Source organism: Chiloscyllium plagiosum, unplaced genomic scaffold, assembly GCF_037043375.1.
Source record: "Chiloscyllium plagiosum isolate Xiang-an unplaced genomic scaffold, Cpla_swu_hap1 HiC_scaffold_3, whole genome shotgun sequence".
In the NCBI taxonomy this organism is placed as follows: domain Eukaryota; kingdom Metazoa; phylum Chordata; class Chondrichthyes; order Orectolobiformes; family Hemiscylliidae; genus Chiloscyllium; species Chiloscyllium plagiosum.
Window position 1 is genome coordinate 46,714,641 of NW_028270141.1, and position 14,860 is coordinate 46,729,500.

Sequence of the window (14,860 nt, forward strand, 5' to 3'; positions counted from 1 at the left end):
TTCATGAGTAAAGGCAACTATGCTAAGCGTGTGGACACCAGAGCACCAGTCTAACCGGCTGTAGTGTTCAAGTATCTGACAGCTAAAATCTTCAAGCTGGCTAGCAACACAGCTTGCGACATCAAAAAAATCCACGCCATCACCAGACACCTGCAGCTGGCAAAGTGCAATGATGAGCTGCAGGGAGGGGTGACATCAGCGTGCTGCCTCATATCCAGGTCATGTTGCTGCCCAAGAAAACTGCCACTGGGAGCGTAATTAAGAAGTGAGAAGCCACAAGATGCATTCTGTGTGGATGCTTGTTGATGGTCATGTGCATATCCCTGCACATAAAGCAAGCTGGCAGAAGAATGCAAGTCATAAGTGTTCCTGAGCTCCAAAACGAAATCCTGAAGGGTGATGAGTTGTGAGAGTTGGTCTGAAAGCAGGCATGATGTGGTAAGGCTGGTAGTTTGTTGTTGTTAATTTGTTGTGACCAATGGTAGACGATGCTGTGAAAACAGAGTTGGATGAAGACCCGCAGAAGCAAGCAGCATGCTGCCAGGTTACCACACTGACTTTCTTGTCAGGAATTGGTAGCATCTAATTCTGAAGGAAACAAGAGGAGAATTCAGATCTGCATAGAACTGGATCAGGTTTAGTTAACAATGGGATGCAGTTGCATGGAATGAGGTCGTCACTGCTCATCAGCAAAATTTTGAACTTGCTGTTTTAAGCCTTAAAGGGATAATTGGAAATTTCTTCTCAACATCCAGAATGATTTTTCCATTTTCACTGCATTTTCTCAACATTGTTGCCATTGACAATGCTGCTTAAGGGTGAGGAAAATTCCACCCAAAGGAGTAGCAACTTCATTGCAAACAACCTCTGCAAATAAAAAGCCATAACGAAGAATATGTCTATAGCATGAAATATCATACCCAGTTTCTTTTCTCAGATATAATGAAGGAGTAAGCCGGAATGCTGAATTATATGGCTGTGATCCTTCTACTTCTACAGCTCCTGAAGAAAGTACTTGGAATTCCTTGAGAAAGTCAATTCCTGAGTATCAAACAAAAATGACATGTGATAAACCTAAAGTCTGAATCTCTTTCATGTTTACGATTAGAGTTGCCCATTCTTCATCAAATATCCTTATTTACTACATATTAATATTTGATCTCATGAGTTCAGATAAGGAAGTTTTATTCACAAAGTGGGGTCACTCATTCTCCATTCTTAAAGTACAGGAATCCATATTGTCAGCAGCAAATACAATAGACTACATTGAAAAAGGTGTAAGTAAATTATTGCTTTATCAGAAAAATGTGTTTAGGCCCTGGACAGTAAAGAGAGGGAAAGTAAAAGGACAAGTGTTATACTTCTGCAATTACATAGAAACGTGGGTATTTGGGGAGGAAGGGTGAAGAGGTTTTTGGAGTGAAGGAGTGGACTAGGGTGTTGTGGAGAGAACAGTTCCTCTGGAATGAAAATAGGAAGGAAAGGGGAAGGTGTGTTTGATTGTGGTGACCTGCTGGGGCTATATGAAATTTCAGTGGATGCTCCTTTGAATGTAGAAGCTAGTGGAATGGGGGGCGAGAACAAAGGGAACCTTATCATTGTTCTGAGGAGGAGGAGAAAGGTGGAGGGAGCAAGTGCAGGAAATAAGTCAGACACAACCAAGAGTTCTATCAATTGAGGGGAAGAATCCTTGGTTGAGGAAAACTGAGGACAGGAGTGTCACCCCTGTGGAAAGTGGCAACGTTGGACCAGATGGGACATTAATGGAGATCTCACGGTAAGCAGGGTGTGAGGAAATGTAGCAAACCTTACTTTGGGTGTCAGTGGGTTTGTAGTGGATATTAGCGGACAAACTATTCCCAGAAATGGAAGCACTGAAGCCAAGGCAGAAAAAAGTCGGAGAGAAACAGGTGAGGTCGAGAGAAGGATGGAAACCAGAAGCAAAATTGTTTAATTATTCAAATTCCAGAAGAGAGTAGAATGCTTAGAGCCATAGAGATGTACAACACTGAAACATACCCTTCGGTCAAATACGTCCATGCCGACCAGATATCCCAACACAATCTAGTCCCATTTGCCAGCACTTGGCCCATATCCCTCTAAACCCTTCCTATTCATATACCCATCCAGATGCCTTTTAAATGTTGTAATTGTACCAGCCTTCACCACTTCCTCCGGCAGCTCATTCCATACACGCACCTCTGTCAGCATAAAAAAGTTGCTCCTTAAGTCCCTTTTGAATCTTTCCCCTCTCACCCTAAACCTCTGCCCTCTAGTTCTGGACTCCCCCACCCCAAGAAAAAGACTTTGTCTATTTACCCTAATCATGCGCCTCATGATTTTATAAATCTCTATAAGGTCACCCTTAAGCCTTCAAAGCTCCAGGGAAAACAACCCCAGCCTATTCAGCCTCTCCTTATAGCTCAAATCTTGCAACCCTGGCAACATCCTTGTAAATCTTTTCTGAATCCTTTCAAGTTCCACAACATCCTTCTGATAGGAAGGAGATCAGAATTACATACAATATTCCAAAAGTGGATAAACCAATGTCCTGTACGGCTGCAACATGACCTCCCAATTCCGATACTCAATGCTCTGACAAATAAAGGAAAGCATACCAAACACTTTCTTCACTATTCTATCTACCTGCGACTCCACTTTCAAGAAAGCATGAAGCTGCACTCCAAGGTCTCTTTGTTCAGCAACACTCCCCAGGACCTTACCATTAAGTATATAGGTTCAGCTCTGATTTGCCTTTCCAAAATGCAGCACCTCATAGTTATCTAAATTAAACTCCATCTGCCACTCCTCAGCCCATTGGCCGATCTCATCCCATTATATTCTGAGGTAACCTTCTTAACTCTCCACTATACCTCCAATTTTGGTGTAATCTGCAAACTTACTAACTATACCTCCTACGTTCACATCGAAATCATTTGCATAAATGACAAAAAGCAGTGGATTCAGCACCAATCCTTGTGGCACTCCACTGGTCACAGGCCTTCAGTCTGAAAAGCAACCCTCCACTACTACCTCCTGTCTTCTACCTTCGAGCCAGTTCTATATCTAATTAGCTAGTTCTCCCTGTATTCCATGAGATCCAACCTTACTAACCAGTCTACCATGAGGAACTTTGCTGAACACCTTACTGAAGTCCATACAGATCACGGCCACCACCCTGCCCTCATCAATCCTCTTTGCTACTTCTTCAAAAACTCAATCAAGTTCATGAGACATGGTTTCCCATGCACAAAGCCATGTTGACTATCCTTCATCAGTTCTTGCCTTTCCAAATTCCTTCCAACGACTTTCCCACCAGAAATGTCAGGCTCACCAGTCCATAGTTTTTTGGCTTTTCCTTACCACCTTTCTTAAATAGTGGCACCATGTTAGCTAACCTCCCGTCTTCTGACACCTCATCCGTGACTATTGATGAAACAAATATCTCAGCAAGGAACCCAGCAATCACTGGTCAGCTTCCCACAGAGTTCCTGGGTACACCTGATCAGGTCCTGGGAATTTATCCACCTTTATGGGTTTTAAGCCATCCTGCACCTCTTCCCCTGTCATGTGGACATTTTTCAAGATGTCACCATCTATTTCCTTACACTCTATATCTTCCATGTCCTTCTCCACGTAAACTCTGATGCAAAATACTCATTTAGTATTTCCCTCATCTGCTGCAATTTCACAGATAGGCTGCCTTGCCGATCATCATGGGGCTCTATTCTCTTCCTAATTACCCTTTTGTCCTAATTGTATTTATAGAATCCCTTTGGATTCTCCTTAACCTTATTTGCCAAAGCTATCCTATGTCTCCTTTTTGCCCTCCTGATTTTCCTCTTAAGTATATTCCTACTGCCTTTATACTCTAAGGATTCACTTGATCTCTGCAGACTATACCTGACATATGATTTCTTCTTTAAACTTACCAAAACCTCAATTTCTACAGTCATCCAATATTCCCTACACTTCCCAGCCTTGCCCTTCACCCTAACAGGAATATACTGTCTCTGGATTCTCGTTATCTCGTTTTTGAAGGCTTCCTATTTCCAGACGTCCCTTTCCCTGTGAACATCGGCCCTCGATTAACTTTTGAAAGTTCTTGCCTATTACCATCAAAATTGGCTTTCCTCCAAATTTAGAATCTCAACTTTTAGATCCGGTCTATCTTCTTCCATCACTATTTTAAAACTAATAGAATTATGGTTGCTGGCCCCAAAGTGCTCCCCCATTGACACCTCAGTCACCTGCCCTGCCTTATTTCCCAAGAGTAGGTCAAGTTTTTCACCTTCTCTAGTAGGTACATTCATATCCTGTTTGTTAAGTTAAACTCCACTCCCATAACTATTGCATTATCTTACAGATAACTGATCTTACAAATTTGTTTCTCAAGTTCCCAATGACTAATGGGGACTCTATAATATAGTTCCGGTAAGATGATCTTCCCTTTCTTATTTCTCAGTTCCATCCAAATATCTTCCCTGGATGTATTCCTTAAATGATGGTGTCATCAAAGTAACAGAGAAAAAGATGGTGGAGGGGTCTGAGTGGGTCTGGAAAAGGAAAGAATCCTCACAAAGCAACAGGCATAATAACACTGTACTCATCTTTGATCTTTTCTTTGGTTCTTTATGGATTTGAAATAAACCCATTCCTCTCATTATAGTTGTGCTATGCAGCTGTAGCTCTGGAAGGCTATAATCCAGTTTCAATAATATCTTTGACAAACATTTTGACTTTCTTCAAGCTAGGAGGAGAATATTCCTCAACCATTTTTTCTAGCAGCTTGTAACCCTTTGTGTGAAAAAGCTACCCCCTCAGGTCTTTTTTAAACCATACCCCTCTCACCCATGTTTAAAACCTATGCCCTCTAGTTTTGGACTCCCCCAACCTAGGAAAAAGACCTTGGCTATTCACTCTATCTATGCCCACATGATTTTATAAAATTCTATAAGGTCACGGCTCACCCCCACCCCCAGCCTCTGATGCTCCAGGGAAAATAGCCCCCATGTATTCAGGCTCTCTTTATAGCTCAAACCCTCCAACCCTGGCATCATCCTCAAATCTTTTCTGAACCCTTTCAAGTTTCACAAATCTGTCCTTCCTACTCTAGTTATCTGCCCATCACTGAGGTGAAATTGACTGGCCTCTAATTATTTGGCCTATCATTCACACCCTTTTTGAGTGGCGGTACAACCACCAAATGTCCAGCAGTTGCCTGTATCTAATGAGGATTGGGAAATGAATCCTCAAGAGATTTGCAATTTCCCCCGGGTTTCCTTTAACAGGCTGGAATACAATTCATCTCTCCCTAGTGATTTAAGCACCTTTAAGCAGGTCAGTCTCTTTGCTACTTCCTTTTTATTTTGCTTAATTTATCTAACATTTCACACTTCTCTTTAAATATAATATCTGCATCATCTGCTCCTTTGTGAAGACAGAGATAAAATATTCATCACGAACACTGCCTATATGTTCTACATCCTTGCACCAGTTACCAAATAAATGTCTGATAGGCTCTACTAGTCTATTTCCTGAGGTGGGGGAGTCCAGAACTAGAGGGCTTAGGTTTAGGGTGAGAGGGGAAAGACATAGAAGGGACCTAAGGGGAATTTTTTTCACGCAGAGGGTGATACATGTATGGAATGAGCTTCCAGAGGAAGTGGTGGAGGCCAGTACAATTGGAACATTTAAAAGATATTTGGGTGGGTATATGAATAGGAAGGGTTTGGAGGGATATGGGCCAGGTGCTGGCAGGTGGGACTAGATTGGGTTGGGATATCTGGTCGGCATGGATGGGTAGGACCGAAGGGTCTGTTTCCATGCTGTACATCTCTATGACTCTATGACTAATTATCCTGTTGCTCTTAATATATAGTTAAAACATTTTGGATTTTTTAAAATTTTACAGCCAACATATTCTGCATACTCTCTTTGCTTTTCTAATTTCCTTCTGGAGTTTCTATACTCTAAGCTTCCTAAAATGTTACTTTTGAGATCGTCATAATCTTTATTTATCCGAAATATCTTATTCTACATTTTGGGGTGGGGGGAGAAGGTGGTGTACTAGTAATTACTACTAATCAAGAATCCCGGACATTTTGCTCTTGGGAAATGGGTTCAAATCCCACCATGAACGATGATAAAATTTGATTCAATAAAAATCCAGAATATAAAGCTAATTTAATGGTAACCATGTTGAATGACATTAAAAGCCATCCGGTTCACTAATGACTTTTGGTGAAGAATATCTGTCATCCTTACAAGGTTTGCCCTACACGTGACTATAACCCTACAGCAAAGGTTATAGACTGGCACTTAGGGAGGGCAATAAATGTTAGGCTGGTCAGCAATGCCCATGTCCCATGATGAATAAACAAAAATGCTCTGGACAACTGGGGGCTTGAGATTTGACAGTAAGATTCTTTTTCTTTGTGGAGCCATGTTTACACTGTATCCATGTAATCTCACCTTTGAAAGCCTCCCACTGATTTGCCACAGAATTGTTTTTCATATTGCTGTATCTGGTCTACTTTTACCAGATTGCTTGTGATGATGCTACTCCTTTAAGAAGGTTATACTGTCCTTGGCTTTTTTCTCAGAGGTCATAAAATCAGCGATTCTGAAAAGTCTAGGTTTGAAGGGTTTTAGAGCCAGTTTGATTATAGCTAACAGATACTGCCTCAGGAGAAAGACTTTTAACTTTAAAAGAAAACACTTGTAAAAGAAATGCAAGTTGCCAGTTCTTCCAGCTCAGCTTTCTCTGGTTTGGTTTAGTTTGGTTTTAGCAGTCTGGCTGTTCACTGAAAGCAGTCAGTCAGTTTGAGGCTGCTGGTCCAAGAAACATGGAAGGTGTACCATGCTGAATCCCTCTGCCATCTCTCTCTCTCTCTCTCACCTGTAAACCCTGTGTTTGATTTTACCTCTTTTGCCATGGAGTGGATATGGGGATTGTTGCAGGAATTTGAAACAGCATCATTAAGTTGGGATAACCTGTTGGGTTTTCGGATAGGTTAAGTTGTACTGTATTGTGTTCTCTTTTGTTTGTGTTTCATTCAGTAATATTGTGAATAAATGCTGTTTTGTTTAAAACTAAGTGGTTGGTCAGTTGCATCACTCCTGGAGTATCCATTCTTCACCTGCTTAAAACAACGAGCAAAGTTAGGATCCAGGCTATTTTATTTTAAATGTTTTGAGGTGCTCTAGCCTGGACCATAACATGTAAACTGTTCCTTCCTCCAATTTAGATCTAAATCTAACAATATTGTGATCACTATTTTGAAAATGGTCATCCAGTGCTACTTCATTTCCTAAAACTAAATCTAGAATTGCACCTCCCTTCATTCATTCACAGGATAAGGGCATCACTGGCCAAACCAGCATTTATTGCCCATCCCTAATTGTCCAGAGGGCTGTTATGTGTCAACCACATTGCTATGGATCAAGAGCCAGACCAGGTGAAGATGGCAGTTTCCTTCCCTAAACAACAATAGTAAACCAGATGAGTTTACCCAACAATCGACAATGGTTTCGTGGTCAATGTTTGACCCTTAATTCCAGATTTTTAAAAAATTGAAATCGAATGTCATCATCCGCTGTGGTGGGATTTAAACCTGAGTTTCTGGATTAGCAGGTGATTCCTGGTTAAGGGCTCTGGCCTGAAACGTCGATTCTCCCGCTCCTCGGATGCTGCCTGACCTGCTGTGCTTTTCCAGCAGCACACTCGTTTCTGGATTAACAGTCCAGTTATAAAATCACTAGGTCATCAACTTCCTGGGCTCAATGGGTTTGCTATGTGCTGATGATAAAAAAAGTACTCTCAAATGCAGTTCAATTCTTTTGTATCCTCTGCCCCTTTCACACTGTTTGTGTAGTATTTGGTAGTAAAATTTCCTATTTTTGCTCCCAGAAATTTGCATACTCGTATGCTCCTCTAACTCTCCCCAACTATTTAAGGTCTATAGTACATACCTGTAGCAATGTGGCTATACTTTTTTGTTCCTGAGCCAAATCCATATAGTTTCATTTGATGCTCCATTTAGTATATCATTCCTCCTCCTTTCAGTAATTAATTCTTCAAACAATAATGCTGCACCTTTTTAATTCCCTTTTCAATCTTACCTGAAGACTTATATCCAGGGATGTTGAACTGCCATTCATGCCACTTTAAGCCAAGATTACATTGCAGCAATGTCAATCTGTGCCCTCGGTTAATTGGTTTTATTTGCCATACTTCTTGTATTTACAAGGTAAAACCAAGGACTGCAGATGCTGGAAACCAGAGTCTAGATTAGAGTTGTTGTGGTTCTGTTCGCCGAGCTGGAAGTTTTTGTTGCAAACGTTTCGTCCCCTGGCTAGGCGACATCATCAGTGCTTGGGAGCCTCCTGCAAAGCGCTTCTTTGATGTTTCCTCCGGTGTTTATAGTGGTCTGTCCCTGCCGCTTCCGGTTGTCAGTTTCAGCTGTCTGCTGTAGTGGTTGGTATATTGGGTCCAGGTCGATGTGTTTGTTGATGGAGTTTGTGGATGAATGCCATGCCTCTAGGAATTCCCTGGCTGTTCTCTGTCTGGCTTGCCCTATGATAGTAGTGTTGTCCCAGTCGAATTCATGTTGCTTGTTGTCTGCGTGTGTGGCTACTAAGGATAGCTGGTCGTGTCGTTTCGTGGCTAGTTGATGTTCATGTATGCGGATTGTTAGCTGTCTTCCTGTTTGTCCTATATAGTGTTTTGTGCAGTCCTTACATGGTATTTTGTACACTACATTAGTTTTGCTCATGTTGGGTATCGGGTCCTTCATTCTGGTGAGTTGTTGTCTGAGCGTGGCTGTTGGTTTGTGTGCCATTATGAGTCCTAGGCGTCGCAGTAGTCTGGCTGTCAGTTCTGAGATACTCGTGATGTATGGTAGTGTGGCTAGTCCTTTTGGTTGTGGTATGTCCTCGTTCCGTGGTCTTTCTCTTGGAAGAAGAAGAAGAAGAGGAACACCTATACAAGGTATTCGCCAAAAACGGATACCCGCGCAACTTCATCAACAGATGCCTAAGAGAAAGACCACGGAACGAGGACATACCACAACCAAAAGGACTAGCCACACTACCATACATCAGGAGCATCTCAGAACTGACAGCCAGACTACTGCGACCCCTAGGACTCATAACGGCACACAAACCAACAGCCACGCTCAGACAACAACTCACCAGAACGAAGGACCCGATACCCAACATGAGCAAAACTAATGTAGTGTACAAAATACCATGCAAGGACTGTATAAAACACTATATAGGACAAACAGGAAGACAGCTAACAATCCGCATACATGAACATCAACTAGCCACGAAACGACTCGACCAGCTATCCTTAGTAGCCACACACGCAGACAACAAGCAACATGAATTCGACTGGGACAACACTACTATCATAGGGCAAGCCAGACAGAGAACAGCCAGGGAATTCCTAGAGGCATGGCATTCATCCACAAACTCCATCAACAAACACATCGACCTGGACCCAATATACCAACCACGACAGCGGACAGCTGAAACTGACAACCGGAAGCGGCAGGGACAGACCACTATAAACACTGGAGGAAACATCAAAGAAGCGCTTTGCAGGAGGCTCCCAAGCACTGATGATGTCGCCTAGCCACGGGACGAAACGTTTGCAACAAAAACTTCCAGCTCGGCGAACAGAACCACAACAACGAGCACCCGAGCTACAAATCTTCGCACAAACTCTAGATTAGAGTGGTGCTGGAAAAACACAGCAGGTCAGGCAGCATCCGTGGAGCAGGAAAATCAACGTTTAGGGCAAAAGCCATTCATCAGGAATAGAGGCAGAGTGCCTGCAGAGTGGAGAGATAAATGAGAAGTGGGGGTGGGGAGAAAGTAGCATAAAGTACAATAGGTGAATGGGGGTGGGGATTGAGGTGATAAGTCAGAAAGGAGGGTGGGGGAATGTAGCAAAGAGTACAATGGGTGAATGGGGGTAGGAATGTAGGTGATAGGTCAGAGAGGAGGGTGGAGTGGATAGTTGGAAAGGAAGATAAACAGGTAGGACAGGTCATGGTGACGGTGCGGGGCTGCAAGGTTGGAGCTGGGGTGAGGTGGGGGAAGGGGAAATGAGGAAACTGGTGAAATCCACATTGATGCCCTGGGGTGAAGTGTTCCGAGGCAGAAGATGAGGCGTTCTTCCTCCAGGCGTCGGGTGGTGAGGGAGCGGCGGTGAAGGAGGCCCAGGACCTGCATGTCCTCGGCAGAGTGGTAGGGGGAGTTGAAATGTTGGGCCACAGGGCGGTGGAGTTGATTGGTGTGGGTGACCTGGAGATGTTCCCTAAAGCGCTCTGCTAGGAGGCGTCCAGTCTCCCCAGTGTAGAGGAGACCGCATCGGGAGCAACGGATACAATAACTGATATTGGTGGATGTGCAGATAAAACTTTGATGGATGTGGAAGGCTCCTTTGGGGCCTTGGATGGAGGTGAGGGAGGAGGTGTGGGTGCAGGTTTTGCAATTCCTGCAATGGCAGGGGAGTGCGCCAGGAAGGGAGGGTGGATTGTAGGGGGGCGTGGACCTGACCAGGAAAGCGGAAAGGGGTGGGGAGGGAAATATATCCCTGGTGGTTGGGTCCGTTTGGAAGTGACAGAAATGTCGTCGAATGATGTGGTTTATGCGAAGGTTGGTAGGGTGGAAGGTGAGCACCAGGGGGTTTCTGTCCTTGTTATGGTTGGAGGGGTGGGGTCTGAGGGCAGAGGTGTGGGATGTGGACGAGATGCATTGGAGGGCATTTTAAACCACATGGGAAGGGAAATTGCGGTCTCTAAAGGAGGAGGCCATCTGGTGTGTTCTATGGTGGAACTGGTCCTCCTGGGAGCAGATACAGCAGAGGCAGAGGAATTGGGAATACGGGATGGCATTTTTGCAGGAGGTAGGGTGGGAAGAGGTGTAATCCAGGTAGCTGTGGGAGTCGGTGGGTTTTTAAAAAATGTCGGTGTCAAGTCGGTCGTCACTGATGGAGATGGAGAGGTCCAGGAAGGGGAGGGAGGTGTCAGAGATGGTCCAGGTGAATTTAAGGTCAGGGTGGAATGTGTTGGTGAAGTTGATGAATTGCTCAATCTCCTCGCGGGAGCACAAGGTGGTGCCGATGTAGCGGAGGAAGAGGTGGGGGGTGGTGCTGGTGTAACTATGGAAGATGGACTGTTCCACGTAACCAACAAAGAGACAGGCATAGCTGGGACCCATACGGGTGCCCATGGCTACTCCTTTGGTCTGGAGGAAGTGGGAGGATTTGAAGGAGAAATTGTTAAGGGTGAGGACCAGTTCGGCCAAATGAATGAGTGGAAAGGTACTTTTGGGGACATCGGGAGAGGAAGAAATGGAGGGCTTGGAGGCCCTGGTCATTGCAGATGGAGGTGCAGAGGGATTGGATATCCATGGCGAAGATGAGGAGTTGGGGGCCGGGGAAACAGAAGTCTAGGAGGAGGTGGAGAGTGTGGGTGGTGTCTCGAATGTATGTGGGGAGTTCCTGGACTAGGGGGGGATAGGAGGTAGGTAGAGGTAAGGTGTCGAGGTAGGTAGGGATGCTTTCGGTGGGGCAAGAGCATGCTGAGACAATGAGTCGGCCAGGGTGGTCAGGCTTGTGGATCTTGGGAAGGAGGTAGAATCGGGCGTTGCGGGGTTCCCAGAATTAGGTTGGAAGCTGTGGGTGGGAGATCTCCTGAGGTGATGAGGTTCTGTATAGTCTGGGAGATGACGGTTTGGTGATGGGGGGGTGGGGTCATGGTCGAGAGGAGGAGGTGTCTTCGAGTTGGCATCTGGTCTCACCCTCACATTGTGAGGGTGAGAGGTTGGAGTGGGGGAGGGGGGTAGACAGGTTGAGGCGGTTAATGTCTCGGCAGCAGTTGGAAATGAAGAGATTGAGGGCAGGTAATAAGCCAGCGCGGGGTGTCCAGGTGGATGGAGTGTGTTGGAGGCGAGCAAAGGAGTCCTCGGAAGGTGGGCGGGAATCCTGATTGTAAAAATAAGCTCGGAGGAAGAAGTATTTGATGTCACGGCATGTGTTAAATTCATTGATGTGTGGACGAAGGGGGATAAAGGTGAGTCCTTTGCTGAGGATTGATCGTTCGTCCTCAGTGAGGGGGAGGTCAGGGGGAATGGTGAAAACTCGGCAGGGCTGGGAGCTAGGGTCTGGTGTAGGTGTGGAGCTGGGAGTGGGGTGGAGCCTGTAACTGGAGTGCGCGTGGTGTTGGGGGAATGGGGGTGGAGTCATGAGCAGGGGTAGTGTTCCCCTCAGGGTTCTGGGTAGGGATGGTGACAGTGGGATCTGCTGTGCTTTTCCAGCACCACTCTAATCTAGACTCTTCTTGTATTTACATAACTACATTTTAACACTGTCAACTTCCTGTGCTGTACACATTTTAACCTCTACCCTCTTGGTCTCTCATAGTCACTCATTAAATTTCTGCCTCCCATTCCCTGCTCTGAATTTTCCCTCAAGTCTACATTTCCCTGGCAATCTAGTTTAAATTCTCCTTAATAGTACTAGCAAATCTCCCTGCAAGGTTTTGTCCGGATGGACTGTCTAGCTTGCACAAATCCCACATTTCCCAAGAACTGGTTCCAGTGAAGACAAAGTTGCTTCTGGGAATATCCACAACCCAAAGGGCTAGTACAATTCTTGTCAAAGTATTTCAAGAAAGTGAAGAACTGGTATTATTAATAGCCAGTCAAACAAGAAACAACAATGTACCAGGTTTCCTGGTTTACTTCACTCTGATTTGCTGTAATACAAACTATTCTAACACAGTTTTGATCATGCCGCCTTCATTTTAGATAACCGTTTGAAATTAAAGAATTTAAATTAATTTAAATTTGTTTGGCACAGTCTGGACGAATTATCCCATCATTAATAACATCGCAAAACATTTAGTTTTACAACTAAATCATAAAATATTGCTTAATTTCATACATATGATAAATATAGCATATTTAGCAGGCTTGGAGCTTAAACTGATTTCAGGATGGACTGTACCTGAAGATTTTTCATCTTCTGGAACTAGTGGTTCACTAAGTGGTTTAGTCATACTTTCTTTGTTTTGCCATGTGATTGATGTATCTGGCAGCTGGGTTGTTGAGGTCATTAAAACTGATGAAGCTGTTGTTGCATCCATTTTTGGAACATCATCTGTTGACATCATGTTATCCTCTAGAAATGACATGCTTTTCCAAGCATTGTCAATTGGCTGAAATGATGTAGCAGCAAAATATTGATTGAGAGGAGGTGGTTCAGACACACTTTCAAATGAAAGGATGCCTGAAGATGCAATATTAAGGTCAAGTTCCAAATAATCACTTGGGAGCACAGAGGGAGGAGAAATTTCTGGAAATAATTCCAAATCCGTGCCAGGAATGTGTGAAATCTCTGTTGTGATGACATTGTGGTCATGTTTTAATTTCTCACTTTCAGTTGAGGTAGACTCAGACACCAGTTCTCTTGCTTCGATGATAGATGGGCCTGTTAAAGTAGATTGGGATAACACTTCACTCTCTGTGATGAAAGATGGACTGGTTGACGTGGGCTTGAATAACACTTCTGTGCCTGCACTGTCTGGTTGAGTAGAAGATTGAGCTGTGGTGCTATGCCACAATGATGTTTTGTTTTCAGTAGATGAAGGAGATGAATCATTTGAGGTAGCCTGCAATATGTCACCAGTTATAAATGTAGCAGATGGTACGACTGAAGCAGGATGTGACAAAGTTTCACTATTTATCAGGGCATTAGATGAATCTATGGAAATAGTTTGCGGTAAAACCTGGCTATCTGTGGAATTAGATGTCTGCAATGATGCAGACATTGACAGTATTTCACTAGTTGTAAAAGTAACAGCTGGATCGGTGGAGACACTTTGCAATCTTTTTTCACTATCTGATAAAACTGCAGACAGCTTTGTAGAAGTAGAAGGCACTATCTCAAAATCAGATGCTGCTTCTTCATGGGGTAAAGATGAGCCATGCCCTGTGAACAAAATAAATCTTTATTAGTATGCACAATTAAAAGAAAGTGGATGCATTCCAATGACTCTTGAGCAAATATGGTAATGCTCTGGATAACGTTTCAAATCAAAACAGCATTTGTCTTGGAGCAAGTCCATGGGCCTCAACATATGATAATGCTGCGAATGGAAATTAGCTTATAGGGTTATCATACTTGTAAATGCTCTTCTCTGTTCACTGTGAGTGAATTACCTAATCAGATAAACTAGATTCTATCTTAAATAGATAACGCATTTCTCTTTAGGATAATCTCGAGACAATGTACCACAACTAAATTGCAGTAACATTTGAAACACTCAACATAAAAAACTGGCATCAATACAGGAAATTATGGTGTTGTCATAACCATGACATTTTTAAGTAGACCAGCTAACTAATTCAATGATGATAAATCTTAGTGCATTATTTTTAGCCTGTGTGCAAAACTGATGGTAATAACATAGTACTACAGAAATATACTCACATGGATGAATTAAATTAATGAGTGTTAATCACTAAAACTCATTTAAAATAGTGTCATAGTGTCAGTTTGTCCTTTTTCTAATGTTCCTACTAATATTTACTACTAAATGATTAAGGTAAGAAATATGTTTCCAGCAGAATCAAACAGTTTTTCATGTGTTGGAACTCTGAAAAATAGGGGACAAATTCATCTTCAGCCTGAGGTCAGATTTTATTTACATTCTCTTCTATCGAAGTCAGAGTCGATAAAGTGTGGGGCTGGACAAACCACAGCTGGTCAAGCAGAAGAGTAGCTGACGTTTCAGATCGCAACTTTTTTCAGGACTGGGGAGGGGAAGAGAGCTGAGAAATAAAT

At 43.5% G+C, this 14,860-nt stretch overlaps 1 protein-coding gene across 1 annotated transcript in view; it reads right to left on the reverse strand.

Annotated features, from left to right (window-relative positions):
- Nucleotides 1-14,860, reverse strand: part of LOC122543046 (uncharacterized) — a 158,129-nt gene that overhangs the window by 84,157 nt on the left and 59,112 nt on the right. The window contains exons 2-3 of the mRNA XM_087975917.1: nucleotides 13,022-14,005; nucleotides 921-1,041 (exon numbers count right to left, since the gene is read on the reverse strand). Coding sequence (XP_087832043.1) covers nucleotides 921-1,041; nucleotides 13,022-14,005 — 1,105 coding nt within the window. The remainder of the gene's footprint in view (nucleotides 1-920; nucleotides 1,042-13,021; nucleotides 14,006-14,860) is intronic.